Genomic DNA, 13968 nt, shown 5'->3' on the forward strand with positions numbered 1-13968 from the left:
ACGGCTGTTTATGTGAACGAACTGTACGAGCCGTTAAATGACCTTGCATGCATTACATCATTTTGAAGATATCTGTAGTTGTGTATACTATAGAAACAAGTTTACGTATTCCAAGGTTACTCTATCCGATTGTGTGGCAATGTGCAACTCAGCTTCAGTTTGGTTAGGAAACTCGACGATTTACGATGAAGCGATCGATTATAGCGTGTTTTTGTTTATTTCTTATAAGCCTTGTGGACAGTTACAAAATCTTGGGGCTATTTCCTTACCCCGGGAAGAGCCATTACGATGTGTTCCATCCTATAATGGAGGAGTTGGCGCGGAAAGGTCACGAAGTAACAATATTAACGCATTTCCCGCCGAAAAAGGCGAAACCCGGCTTCAGTTACGTGAGTTTAGAAGCTTCCAGCAATAAAACCAAGGATGTGGTGGACCTGTCGAGCATTCCCAATCTGAGGATTGTTAAATACGCGACGCCATTCGTGTTAAGTTCAATTGGTTGGGAGACGTGCAGAAATTTAAGACACCCGAACGTTAAGAAGCTTCTAGAATCAGATGCAAAATTTGATTTGATTTTGGTGGAACAATTCGATTCGGATTGCTTCTTGGGTTTTGCGCACCATTACAAAGTCCCATTTATTGGTCTAACTTCGCACATTCTGATGCCCTGGACGGCGGCGCGGATTGCCATTATTGATAATCCATCCTATATTCCGAACCATTTCATGGACTTTTCCGATCGGATGGGTTTTGTCGAGAGGGTGGAAAACACCGTCGCCTACATTTGCTGCACCGTCATCAATCACTTGTTCATTCAAATACCGAGCAATCGAGTGTCCCGTGAAATTTTTGGAGACGATGTGCCAAGTTCCTCCGAAATTGCGGCCAACATCAGCTTAATTTTGGCGAATACTCACTACACTTTAAACAGGCCAAGGCCATTACCACCAAGTTATATTGATATAGGAGGAGTGCATATCGGACCTACCAAAAATATCCCAAAGGTAAAAAGTAAAGTATCTTATCTAATCTAAACTCACGAATATAAGCAAAGGCCACCTTATATAACGCAGTCATTCGATATGTTTCTCGTCGTGTTGTTATTAATAGCAAGCGCGGATTCTTACAGGATTCTTGGCTTGTTTCCCTACGTCGGTAAAAGTCATTTTAAAGTTTTTCAACCCGCACTCGAAGCGCTTGCACTCAAAGGTCACGATGTTCACGTTGTCAGTTACTTTCCTTCAAACAACAACATTGAAACCTACCACGACGTACAGCTACTCGATATGAATAATTCTTCGGAACATACGATCAGATTTGATGTGGATTATACCACAAGATTAGTGAAATATTTAACTCCCGTCGAATTCGGGGAAATGTCGATAGAAATATGCAGTAACCTGAATAACCCTGACGTTCTAAAATTGAAGGATATGCAATTCGACGTTGTCCTGGTGGAACTTTTCAATACGGATTGTTTTTTGGGTTTGGTGCATCAACTGAAAGCCCCGTTTATCGGGGTCGCTTCGCACGTTTTAATGCCGTTCACTAATAAAATTATTGGAAACGTCGATAATCCCTCGTACATTCCGAATCAATTCATGCATTTCTCCGACAAAATGAGTTTTCTGGAGCGTTTAGAAAACACTTTTGTTTATTTACTTTCTCATGTTTTGCATTACATCTACGTAGAACAGCCTGATAACGAAATAATTCGTCAACATTTTGGAAATGACATGCCTTACGTTGGAGAATTAGCCAAGAATGTTAGTTTAATACTTGTCAACTCACATTTCACTTTAAATTTACCGAGACCTTTGGTGCCTGGAATAATAGAAATTAGCGGAATGCACATTGGTCAACCAAAAAAACCACCAATGGTAAGAATAAACTATTTAATAATTAATATTGTAATAAGTGCAGAAAACACTACACTTGAACTAAACCACTTTTTTTTACTATATTTTTTTTAAGAAAATATCTATTTAATTAAATAATTAACATATCAATTATTATTACAATTCTTAATTAGCTAGGTATGTAACATATTTTAATTAAATTAATTGGAAAACAGCATTACTATATATGCAGCTAATTAAATTAAAACTAAATACAAATATGGCAATGCACATGAATTAAATAGATTTCAAGATTTATTGATTTTCTTTCTAGCGCGCATTCACGAAGACAATAAATATCACTTACGTAAGTTCTTGCGCAAAACGTGCAGCATTTCCAGTTGGAAACTGTGACATGATTGAAATAAATTAATGGATTTCAAACCTTCATTGCTATCTCCAACTTTTTTTTCTAGTGTTAGTTTAAGGTAAATGCGCTAAATTAGATAATATAGATTCTATGTAGATTTAAACATTTATCTAAAAGTGTATTTAAACTAGATTAAAATGAAGTACTTATGATATATACATTAAGTATATAAGTTCTATTGAGAAAAAAAATCATTATTGCAGTTATTTTTTAGAAAGGATGTTTAGAATGTTACTCATTTTTATTCGAAGGTTGTTACAATTTTTTCCCACTAACATTAATTTAAATAAAATTAATTAATAAAAAAAAACATATACAAAACCGCAGACTTTCTGCCAAAATTGTCAATATCTATTGAAAGGTAAGTAGTAAATAGCTTAATTATTTTATATTGTTATGATTGTAAAAAAATGTAATGCATTTATGGAAATTAAATAATATTTCATATAATATTGAAGGTAGTAGTTCATACTAAATATAGTATTTGATTTAGAGTAGTATTTTAGGGCAGGAATCATTGAAATATATTGGGGTCTATCCTAATCTCGAAAGGGAATAGAAAAAAAAAACATATGGAATTCCCCTTAACCCGAATATTTTGTATCAAAGCCGTAGATAATCTAGTAAAGCCACTACTCGTAAATTTCTATATACACACAGTTCTTTCTAAAGTTGAAACGTATCGTGTGTCTCGCATTTTTATCTTTAAATAATACACACACCAATTGCATGGGGTACCGTGTCACTTCGTTGTTACGTAACGTCGCCTTCTCTGCGGGTATAAATGCAATATCCGTAAAGATTGTAACTTTAGTCGTTCCACTGAAAGGCAAGCTGAGAGAGCCTGAGCATTTGTGCAGGCGGAGAAGGAGGTTACAATCCAGAACTTTTGGTGTTATTGTTCGCCGCTGTAAAAGGTGTTAAGTTCTGTCTCCTGTTGCACGCAAACAGATTTCAACGCTTTCCGAAATCAAGCTTAGAGCTAAACTAACGTTGGCCAATTACACGTAACGTCGTTGAATGGAAGCAGCATCCTTTATTTTTTCGTTGAATTACTTAGAATTGGAAAAGCAGGAAAAAAAAATAAAGGATATGAAGGTTGGAATTGTATTTTTGTTGTTCGCCGCGGTCTGCGAATCGTACAGGATCCTATGTATATTTCCGCACCAGATGAAAAGCCATTTCGACGTGTTCGAGCCGCTTTTAAAGGAACTAAGTGCAAGGGGGCACGATCTAACAGTTATTAGCCATTTCCCGCAAAAACGGAAAATCTCTCGGTATACGGATATAAGCTTAAAAGGTAGCGCGGATATACTTGTCGAGGCGGTTTCCTTAAATCAAATCAACCCGTCTCGGATAGACAAATATTTAACGTCGCGTTTCATAACGCGTTTTGCAAACATCGTGTGCCAGAAGGGCTTATCTCTTCCAGCAGTGAGAAACTTACATCAGGATGGATGCAAATTCGATCTGGTCATTGCCGAATTCTTCAGCAGCAATTGCTTCCTGTCCTTGCTGAACCAATGCCGCGTTCCATTAATTGCGACCAGCTCATGCGAATTACTGCCGTGGATTAATGACTTCTTTGCGAATCCAGATAATCCCTCCTATATCCCTATAGTTTTTATGGATTACTATAAGATGGGATTTATCGAGAGGCTTGAGAACGCCTTTCTCTATATGGCAAACAAAGTGCTCTATGAATACTTCAGCGTCTGGGACGCGAACAGCGCGGCCAAGGCTAATTTCAACGTGCAGAACGTCGAGAGATTTGCCTTTAATGCGAGTTTGATGTTGGTCAATTCCTACTTCGCATTGAATAGAGCTAGGCCCTTTGTACCTTCCATTATTGAAGTCGGCGGCATTCACCTGCAAGAACCTAAACAACTTCCTTTGGTATGTTTTAATATCGATTCCAATGTACACAAGCATTCACTGCTTTCAAATAGTTTGAATACATTCATATATTAATATCGCAATAATCACAAAACTAATGCCCATCATATCACAGATAGTTTCATATTTGAATACGTATTTTAACGTTGCAAACAATTATAATTTATTCATCAGAAGTATTTCGCTAAACTAAATAAATACAGATTAATGATTTAAAAGTTATTAACTTAAATTCTACAGAACTACTACTTCCGAAAATGACCTCTATTTCATTTTTTTGTGAGAAAAATATTACAATGGATATAAATACAGAGAATAGTAATTGTTCCTCGAAACATACAATCTTGATGTAATATCATAATGAGAAATCCTGTTTTGTATAAATATAGATTTGTACATTGTGATTGCATAATTTATTAGAAGAATAGACATACAATTATAATATGAAAAACGTAATTTTCGAAACTTCTGCCGACAATACCGTTTTGCAAGAGTAATAACGTGATTTCTATTGTAAACTACTGTTTTTATGCAAGTCAATGACTCAAGGAAATATGCATCTCACGGTAGATTTCTTTATAATACTTAAACCTCAATAGTTGGCCTTTTCTGGATACACGATTTCAAAAAAACAACAATTATTACTAGTGATGTAGCATACATACCGAATATCTTTTTTTTTTATTGAAATGCGATCAGTTAAACAGATTATATTTCCTAGAAGAAAATTACTTCATTGTTTATTTTGAGAATAATATAAATATACATAAGCATTTCATGTTTTTCTGAAGATTATGTAATGATGATTCTTGTTTTTAAATGCTGATTTTTATGCTCGTTTTATTTTGGTTTAAGTATTATGCATGCAAGTATTTTTCAAGGTGAAGGTCAGATTTCAATGATTGCTTAAATATGAATTACGGTAAAAAATAAATAAAATGAAGATAATTTTTGTAATTTATTATCTCGAATATAAACAAAGTCAATTATCTAAAGATAATTAGTATTGGAGTGAAAATGTCTTCGCATGTAAAAATGTAATTTCGCGAAAAGCGGGCGTGAATTAGAAGTGACAAGTAATAAATGCGATTGTGAATTTGAATGAGAATTCAGCTGAATATGGCGAAATTAAGTTAGGTCCGCAGATGGCAAAAGAGTGACGTCTCCTGACAGCTGTTGCGTCGGCTGCTGGAAAAATTCTTTCTACGTGTCACTCGCAGTAATGCAGGAAATGTAATTTTTAATTTGATTGTCCTCGCACCGGCTCCGAACGAAAATTTCAACCGAAGATTATGTAAATCGTCACGGATCCTTTTATTACATAATACTATATATTTTTATTATATTTCTCTCTCCATTCACATCGTTCCAGGTTGTACACGCACCCAGGGAATCGATGAAATTAAAAACAGTTTGTAATGGCTTGCATACATTCCACACGGGGTGGGTAAATGAAACGTGAAAATGCAAAGTACTCGAAATCCATTAACGAGCGCAAAATGAAACAATGGACGCGAATGATTAATAGAAATCGCGACTCGAACAACTGCAAAAAAGAAAACGTAGAAAAAAAAATAGGGCGAAACAAAATAGCAATTGAATGCAGGAGGTTTTTGAAAAACACGAGCCGGTGTTCCCGGTTTCACGTACTTGCTCAAAGGGACGATTCCATGCGAACAATTTAATAAACAGCCTGGGCACGTAAATTGATTGCAAATTTAATTAATGATCCGGCAGACAATAAAGAACCTAATCGACAATTGCCAATTATTAATTTCGTCCAAGATATCATTAATTATCCTTTGTGTATTGCTGTTTTCAATTCGCCTAGTTCGCAACAAAACGAAAATTAATTTCATATTCAGGTAACAAACTCCATACAAACTTACAAAATTTTACTTAATTTTAGCCTTAATTTGTAGTAAATTTTTATATGTTTGATCGCAGTATTTTATTGCTCTTTACAATAATCTGATCTTTCCAGGATATTCTTAATTATTTGATCATTATCTATTATTAATTTATCTATATACATTCTTAGTGATGAGCAAGTATCTTTCAAGATATAAATAGATAAATTTTGAAAAATAGACAATTGTGACTTTTTTACTTTGGCCCTTTATCTACTCTAAACACACAAATTGTGACTTATTTTTTGTTTGTGAAAATATGAATAAACATCGATTAATATTTGTAATTATGTATTCAATTTCATGGTTGTTATAATACATTTAATTAGTATTATATGATAAATCAATAAAAGATAAAATTAACTCCTAATTAAATATGTTTATGCATTTAGAATACATAATAATTGACGTATTTTGTAAATATGTGAATTGCTCTATATTTAATATAATCCATTTATTATCTAAGTCGTTTAATAAATATGTATAAAGTTATTCCTAATAATATAACAATTCCCCTATTATTATTTACATTAAAAAAAACTTGATATATTCCATTTCAATTACGTAGCCGAACGCAAGTTGAATGCCAATCAAAATTTATTATTAATTTCCTAATGCCTATTTGTAGTTGGGGAAAACCGCCTATATGTAAATAATTAAATAATTCCATTAAATTCGTAAAGGAAAAACCATTATTATTATTCTATCTTTGATCGATATTGACATGTCTCTTTACAAACTATGACCAGCAAGAATTTCTATATTCATAATAAATAGTTAATTAATTAATATGAAAACAAGTTATTAAAGAAATTTACTAAGTTAAGTTTGATATGTTATTAGAGTTATTAATTAATTAATTAATTAAAAAATTGAGTAATTTCAATAATTTTATTGATGATGTAATAGTAAAAAAGTTAATATAAAAGGTAATGGATAGTAATATTTGAGTTCGAGTATATTGAAGTTCAGAAAATGTGTATATTTTGAATTGCGAAATTATTGGAAACAGTTACTTTAATTACAAAAGTTGTGTTTGAGTTGCAGAATAAATAGGTTTTGTGTTCAGGCGCTGACGGTATGTTTTCACGTAACAGTCCGACATTGTTCAAATCGATAATTTAATAAACGAATCTCGGGTTTGAATTGGAAACTTCGTTTTATTTTAAAAGTATATATGTGTGTGTGTGTTCACAATTTCCGTAAAACACAGATATTAATAGCAAATGTATTTTTCCTGACAGAATATCGAGAAATGGATAAACGAATCCAAGGATGGGGTGATCTATTTTAGCATGGGTTCAATGATCAAAGGGCATACATTTCCAGAGCACAAGAAGCAGGCGTTCCTGAGGGCTTTTGGTCGTCTCAAGCAGCGAGTCCTGTGGAAATGGGAAAACGACACGATGCCTGGAAAACCTGACAACGTAATGATCCAAAAGTGGATGCCGCAGTTTGACATCTTGTGTGAGTTTAAAAAGGATTCATCCTCCGTCGCACCAACCATCCCCTCATGTCTCTGTCCGTATCCCTATCCGGCCCTGACAAACACATACCCTCATCCCCCCAAACCGTCCTCGAGCTTTCTATAAATACAAACCAATTTTCGACTCGATCTAATCCCATCAATTTTCATTTTTCCACGCTCGCGTACCACGAGCACTCGAGCCTTCATTGTGCTCCGATTTCGTATTAATTACATTTCTATTAATGAGGAAATATGCAAACACTTCAAACAACAATCAAATTTAATTATGCCGCAATATTGCCGGTAAAGAGATGTTCGGTATGCCGACCGTATGCGCGCCTGTAGATCACAACATATTTCGAATACGCCACCAACCGCAATATTTAAAATAGTTCAGCCGCACCACCCCCAAAACCCCTCGATCGACCACATAGCTTTTTATCATCAAAGCATAACAAAACGTAAAAAAACAAGCAGACGACAACTCTTTCAAATGTTGTATATTTTTTTAACTCGACATAAAATGTTATTCTGTTCATTTACATAAAACAAAAATTAGTTGGATAACAATAATAATAATCAAGTATTTTAACATTATTTTTTTCAAATCTATTACTTATTTACTAAACTTGAATATTTTTTGTATTTTGTAACTTATATAAGTGGTTTTAATACGAATTAAAAGTAAATTAGTCCAATAATAATATTGGCGTATTTTTATTTCGAATATTTTAAAAATATAATTTCATTTCATTTATTTAAATATAGTTATATTTTATATTAAGTTTTGTAATGGTTGGCATTTTTTTTTTAGTAAACTTTATTGGTTCTATTATTTTTGTTAAGAGATATATTTATTTTATTCATATATAAACCAATCGACAAATTAACACGAACATTAGGGCATTCTAATTTTTATGTACTTAATAGTAATTATAAATAATAATCTTTAATACTAAAATAAATAATAACTCGGCGACAGCGGAAATGTCAACAATGTTTGTAATTAAATAATTCGTGGACGTTCCTTTACAGTGTGGGCGACGTTTGATATTTGTTTGTTAGATTATTTAAGAACTTGTAGCGTATTTGCAGAGGGAACTTGATAAGTTATTTCAGAGAGGTCGACCAATGCGAGGTTTCTGAAAATTGTACACTTTCAGCGGAGAAGTGCAATCAAATTACGCAAGTCATGTAGTGAAAAGTTGGCCGTGGTGGGTAGAGGAGGAGAGGCAAAGAAAAATAAATATTTACAGGAGTAAATTACGTTTTCCCAACTAAGGCTTAATTAATAATAATCCAATAAGAGCTCGGCGCGTATTTTTCATTTCGGGGCTTTATTCAAATTTGTGTGGAGAGGCTTTCTGAATGAAAACACGCATTGTACGACGGGGGACAAGAAATTATAGTGCCGAGGGGATCACCCCGCATATAATATAATAACAAAAGCCCTCCCCCCTCTGTATTATGTAATCTTATGTAGTGTTAGTACGTATATATGCACGCACAGTAGACTATTATGCGGTCTCTGGTAATATTTAAATAATAAAATCCTTTAGCATGTTACGTGCTCCTTGGGGGGAAACTTTCTAAAACATTATCTCCGCTTCACTGAAAGGTTTTACCGAACCAAATTAATGCCCGTTTTATACTATTTAAGCTCGGTGGAAGAAACGACGAAAAAAAAAACAATGAGAACACGAATATATTGTATTATATAAATGTTAAAGCCCAACATGAATTTATTACTGCAAATTATAAATAAAAATTGCTGACAACGTAAATCCCTTTATTATATATATCTTTCATACGTATACTTTTTGATATGAACATAATATATTATAAGAAATCGCACATGAAAAAACAAACACGAAAACAAAACTTATCTTCAATATTACCACCTCATTTTTCAAATAAGCAACTAAATTATCCAGATATTTTTTTTATAACATAATCCTTTATGATTATTTTACTTTATATGAGAAAAATATATAGCGTGCATCATTTTGCTTGGAAATACATTTTAAATACAAAATTAAAAATACATATTTTTAAAGTAAACATAAACTACACATAAAAATAATATGTACAACGTTTCTGTTAAAATAGACCATAAGACAAACTTTGGATTATGTAAAAATGCGAACATTTGCAACTATATTTTTTATAACAAATTTACTTACAACACATTTTTTTTAAAATTTAGTTTGCATCATTCTCTACCAAAATAATGTATACTTAATAATCTGTATAGAATAACCAAAATGATCATCTGTTGTATCTGATTAATTTATTTTATTTCTATATTGCAACGCATAATGCATACGTTTCTTGCGTTACAAGGAAATGAATTATAAACAAGAATGAGTAATGGTAAGGTTCCATGCGTGCGACTGTATTCTTTTATAATAGTCTTGATGATCAATAATTCATTGATTATTGTCGTATTCAATTTATTTCATTTCCATTGCGTTGACACATTGTTCGCATGATTGATTCTAATTTGTTACGTTGCGGAATAGGTAACGAACGCGATGAAAATTGTTATCACGCATCGCTGGATAGTAAAAAAAATTATATGAACATGAAACGAACCGTATACATTTATCTAGAAACAACGTTTATCACAAACGCAAACAAACAAACATGAATGACAAATAATGCGAAAGGAACAATTGCGCAACAAACAACAATCAAATTTGATTCATGTCTTTTTTTCCTCTACGGGCATTGTTTCATCGACAGATTTAATTCGCAACAACATTTATACTTTCATTCACATACATTTGAGATAGAGTTTGTTTTCAAAATATTTATTATTATATAAGACAATTCAAAATTATCCAACATCTATTTCATATTCATATTCGAAGTGATTATTTACAAAAATATACTTATTATACTCTATACTTTTTACTATATTGATTTTATACATGGTAAAGTTACGTATAAAATGTATGTCAATAAAATTAACTCATAATTTTCACATTTTAGTGATTTTCTTGGAAACTGTATTAGATTGAATAGATTCCAAATGCATATGATAGCAAGGAAATGTACATTACTGTGGTTTCGCACATTTGGCTGTAATGCATAGAAAAGATATTAAAAAATATAATTATGTGTTTTATAGACTAACTTTCTGATAAGTTGAGGAGATAATCATTTCCGTCAATATTCCGGATTGTTTGAAACCGGACTAATGTAGGAAACAAACTGTACAAAAAGTAACTTGAAACTATAAAGAAATAATTTTGAGTACTTAATTTTATAAAATTTAATAGGTTTTGAAACCGGATTTATTGAAATCGTTCTATGCGGAAATAGTTTTAATCATAACATTTCTAATAAAAAATATTCATTCAAAGTTAAAAAAGAAAATTCAATGGACGAACGAAATGTAAAAATGTAGAGGACAAAATAATGTTTGGATTTTCATAAATAATTGTAACAAATTAATCAGCAGCGTTTCCTTCTGGTATTTCGTTAATAGAACTAATTATTTAATTTGCGAGAGTTTTCGGGTTGGTGATAAACGGGAGCCGCTGGAATCTCACGCTTCTACAATATAAATAATTGCAGCCTCCGCCTCATTTTATTTTACTTTTTTTTTTAATTTCAACCCTCCACGCGTCTGCTTCTGCCTTCAGTTATTTCTTTTTTGCTTCCCTTTCTTTGCTTTCGCTCGCTGGGCGGCGGAATTTTTAATTAGTCGAAATAAGAAGTGAGAGAAATGTTATAAAAGAGGCGAAATAATTCACGTGGAAATGCAATTGCACAAACTAAGAAAATCTTGGTTTTCTCTCTTGATACGGATTAGGGAGTATGCGGATGGTCATCTAGATTTTGGTTAGCACTTGATTTGCGATACGTTGCTATTAATAATCCGTCCGTTCTGCACTTGGGACGACGGTGCTCGATTTATAGATCAATTGGTTGATCGTCCAAATGGCTAACATTGCATACCGATTAATTCGGGCCTATTAATAACAAGATCTTTGGAATTCGGAAACCGATATCAAACGTAAGCATATAAATTTCGTTACGTAAACTACAACTTAAAATCAATATCATCATGAATCTGAATACTAAAATTCAATTTTTTCAAAGTCTTGCAACAGGTGCGTGTATGAAAACAATATTTGGTCTACAGTTTATTCTTACAAGAAAACTAAAACCGCAATTAGAAAAACTTGGTTACTGAAACAAAATTAAGTGCTAAATCATCAGCAATAAAATGGAAAAGGCAGTGATAATTACTTATTCCATATCTTCTCATATGATTTACACATTATGACTTGATTATCGTAATAATTATACTTTTTTTTACACATTTTTTGAGTGTATTGAATTATAAGTATGTGTGATTATTGAACTGTACTAAACAACAAATGTGTGTGCGGTAAATAATAAATTGTGTAAAACATAAATATAAAAATTGATGAATATATTTAATTATGTATATTATTGGCAAAACTGTTGTATATGAAATATTTAAACGTGAATGCGTTATTGATTTTGAAAAATTGTTTCATTTTTCGGAGTTCCGATTCGGTTTGTACCATAAATATGTAATAAGTTCGAAATGGAAAATGTTTTTGATATGAACGGAGTTAAATTGAACACACAAAAAATAGTCGTCTATTGATTAGAATACTAATATTAAATATATATTTTCTTTATGCTTTTAGGTCATCCAAATGTGAAGGGCTTTGTGTCGCACGGAGGCCTCTTGGGCACAACTGAAGCAGTCCATTGTGGTGTTCCAGTGGTCGTAATGCCCCAATTTGGGGACCAGCACACGAATGCCAGAGCTTTGGAAGCTGGCGGTGGCGGAATTGTCCTTGACTTCCACAATATCGAAGAAGATACGGTTTACAGAGCCCTGAAAACCATCCTCGACCCCGAGTAAGTTCACCCCGACGCTATCTTTCCCACACACAAACACACACGATATATAGTACACCCATTGGGGGATTACCGAACTATTTCGAAAACCCTTCGACACGATAAGAAATTGAGTGCAACGTTGATAAGGAGTTTTTTTTTGCTCGTCGTTGCTTACACCCTCCACTTGACCTTCGCGATTTGAGTTACGCGCGCTAATGAGATACTTGTTAAACTTAATATTATTCAAGCATCGAATTGGGGTGTGCAAGAGAGAAGAAGGGTGGTATTCAGTTTATGGTAGAACACACGGCAGTTATTCTTAAACTGCGAACACACATGCGATGTTATTTTAAACGATATTAAATTACAAACGGGCGATGTTACCGAGTTAATGTTCTAAAAACAATTACGGTATCGTTATTTGCCTTCAATTATGGCAACTTCTTGCCTAGCTAATTAAAAATCAATACCTGAATTATTATTATTTATGTCCGGACTGAAAGCACAAAATAAAATCCGCATTAATTTAAATCCAATTTAAATTATTCCGTCCGTTAGCGGGACGCGATTAAGCTCCATTTTATTTGTATAAAGAGTTTTAATTAAAATCACGGCTCATGCGTACTTTGCACAAAGCGATGAAAGCAAAAAAAATATTGTACAAGCTGCACATATGAAAATTATTATTACAAAGCCGCTTACGAGAATTCCATTGAAACATGAAAGAAAACATATTTTTACGTCGCGTTGTACAAAATAAAATAACATAGCCTGAGGTATAAACGGTTTTTTGTTTTAGGTTTAACAAGAAGGCGAAACAATTGTCGGAAAGATTTAGAGATAGACCCATGCCACCATTGGAGACTGCAATTTATTGGATCGAATATGTTGCCAGGCATAAGGGAGCGGACCATATGAGAACTGCGGCCGTTAATATGCCATTTTACCAGTACCTTCTTTTGGATGTCATAGCATTCTTGATCTTGGCGTTGGCTTTCACGATATTTATCGTTTACCATACCATTAGAATTACTTGTGGCATGTGCTGTAAGAAAACACAAAAAGTCAAGAAATCTTAAGACATTTTGTTTCTTTTTTTTTATCTTTGTTGATTATTAATAAAAAAACATGTTAATTATTAATTTAAAAAAAAATTGTAATTAGTATGAGAAAAATTGTTAAAAATTCAAAAAATTTTAATTTATAAATAAATATTAATTTTCAGACAAAACAGTTTATATATTTTATTTATTCCATTAGTCAAAAGTTAAAAAAAATTAGTTTATCAGTTATTTCGCGTTGAATTTGTTAGATTATAGTAATCTGAAGCAATAATTACAAAATTGAATCATCATTTCATAATCATATATTGAAAATATAACAAAAAACAATTGTCAAAGTTTCACTTCCTAATCAAAATAAATTATTAGAGGCAAATTATTAGTTCAATAGTATTTTGGTTTACAGAACTAATTTAGAACTAATTACAGAACTAAGTTTTTAATTATTAGTATAAATTAAAAGACTAAATAATAA

General features: G+C 32.5%; 1 protein-coding gene across 4 annotated transcripts in view; it reads left to right on the plus strand.

Annotated features, from left to right (window-relative positions):
* The window catches only part of LOC108557109 (UDP-glucuronosyltransferase 1-7C-like), a 14968-nt gene extending 1441 nt beyond the window's left edge, over positions 1 to 13527 (plus strand). Inside the window, exons 1-4 of one of the 4 annotated variants that reach the window (XM_017913506.1) lie at positions 135 to 1004; positions 7319 to 7541; positions 12234 to 12450; positions 13232 to 13526. In XM_017913506.1, coding sequence (XP_017768995.1) covers positions 186 to 1004; positions 7319 to 7541; positions 12234 to 12450; positions 13232 to 13511 — 1539 coding nt within the window. In that variant the 5' untranslated portion in view covers positions 135 to 185 and the 3' untranslated portion in view covers positions 13512 to 13526. Of the gene's footprint in view, positions 1 to 134; positions 1005 to 1067; positions 1881 to 3070; positions 4165 to 7318; positions 7542 to 12233; positions 12451 to 13231 lie in introns of those variants that run through there. The other 3 variants (XM_017913507.1, XM_017913504.1, XM_017913505.1) reach the window with 3 other exon arrangements.
* The last annotated feature ends 441 nt before the right edge of the window (positions 13528 to 13968 follow it).

The sequence above is a fragment of the Nicrophorus vespilloides genome, unplaced genomic scaffold (genome assembly GCF_001412225.1).
Source record: "Nicrophorus vespilloides isolate i.1.1-1 unplaced genomic scaffold, Nicve_v1.0, whole genome shotgun sequence".
Classification (NCBI taxonomy): Eukaryota; Metazoa; Arthropoda; class Insecta; order Coleoptera; family Silphidae; genus Nicrophorus; species Nicrophorus vespilloides.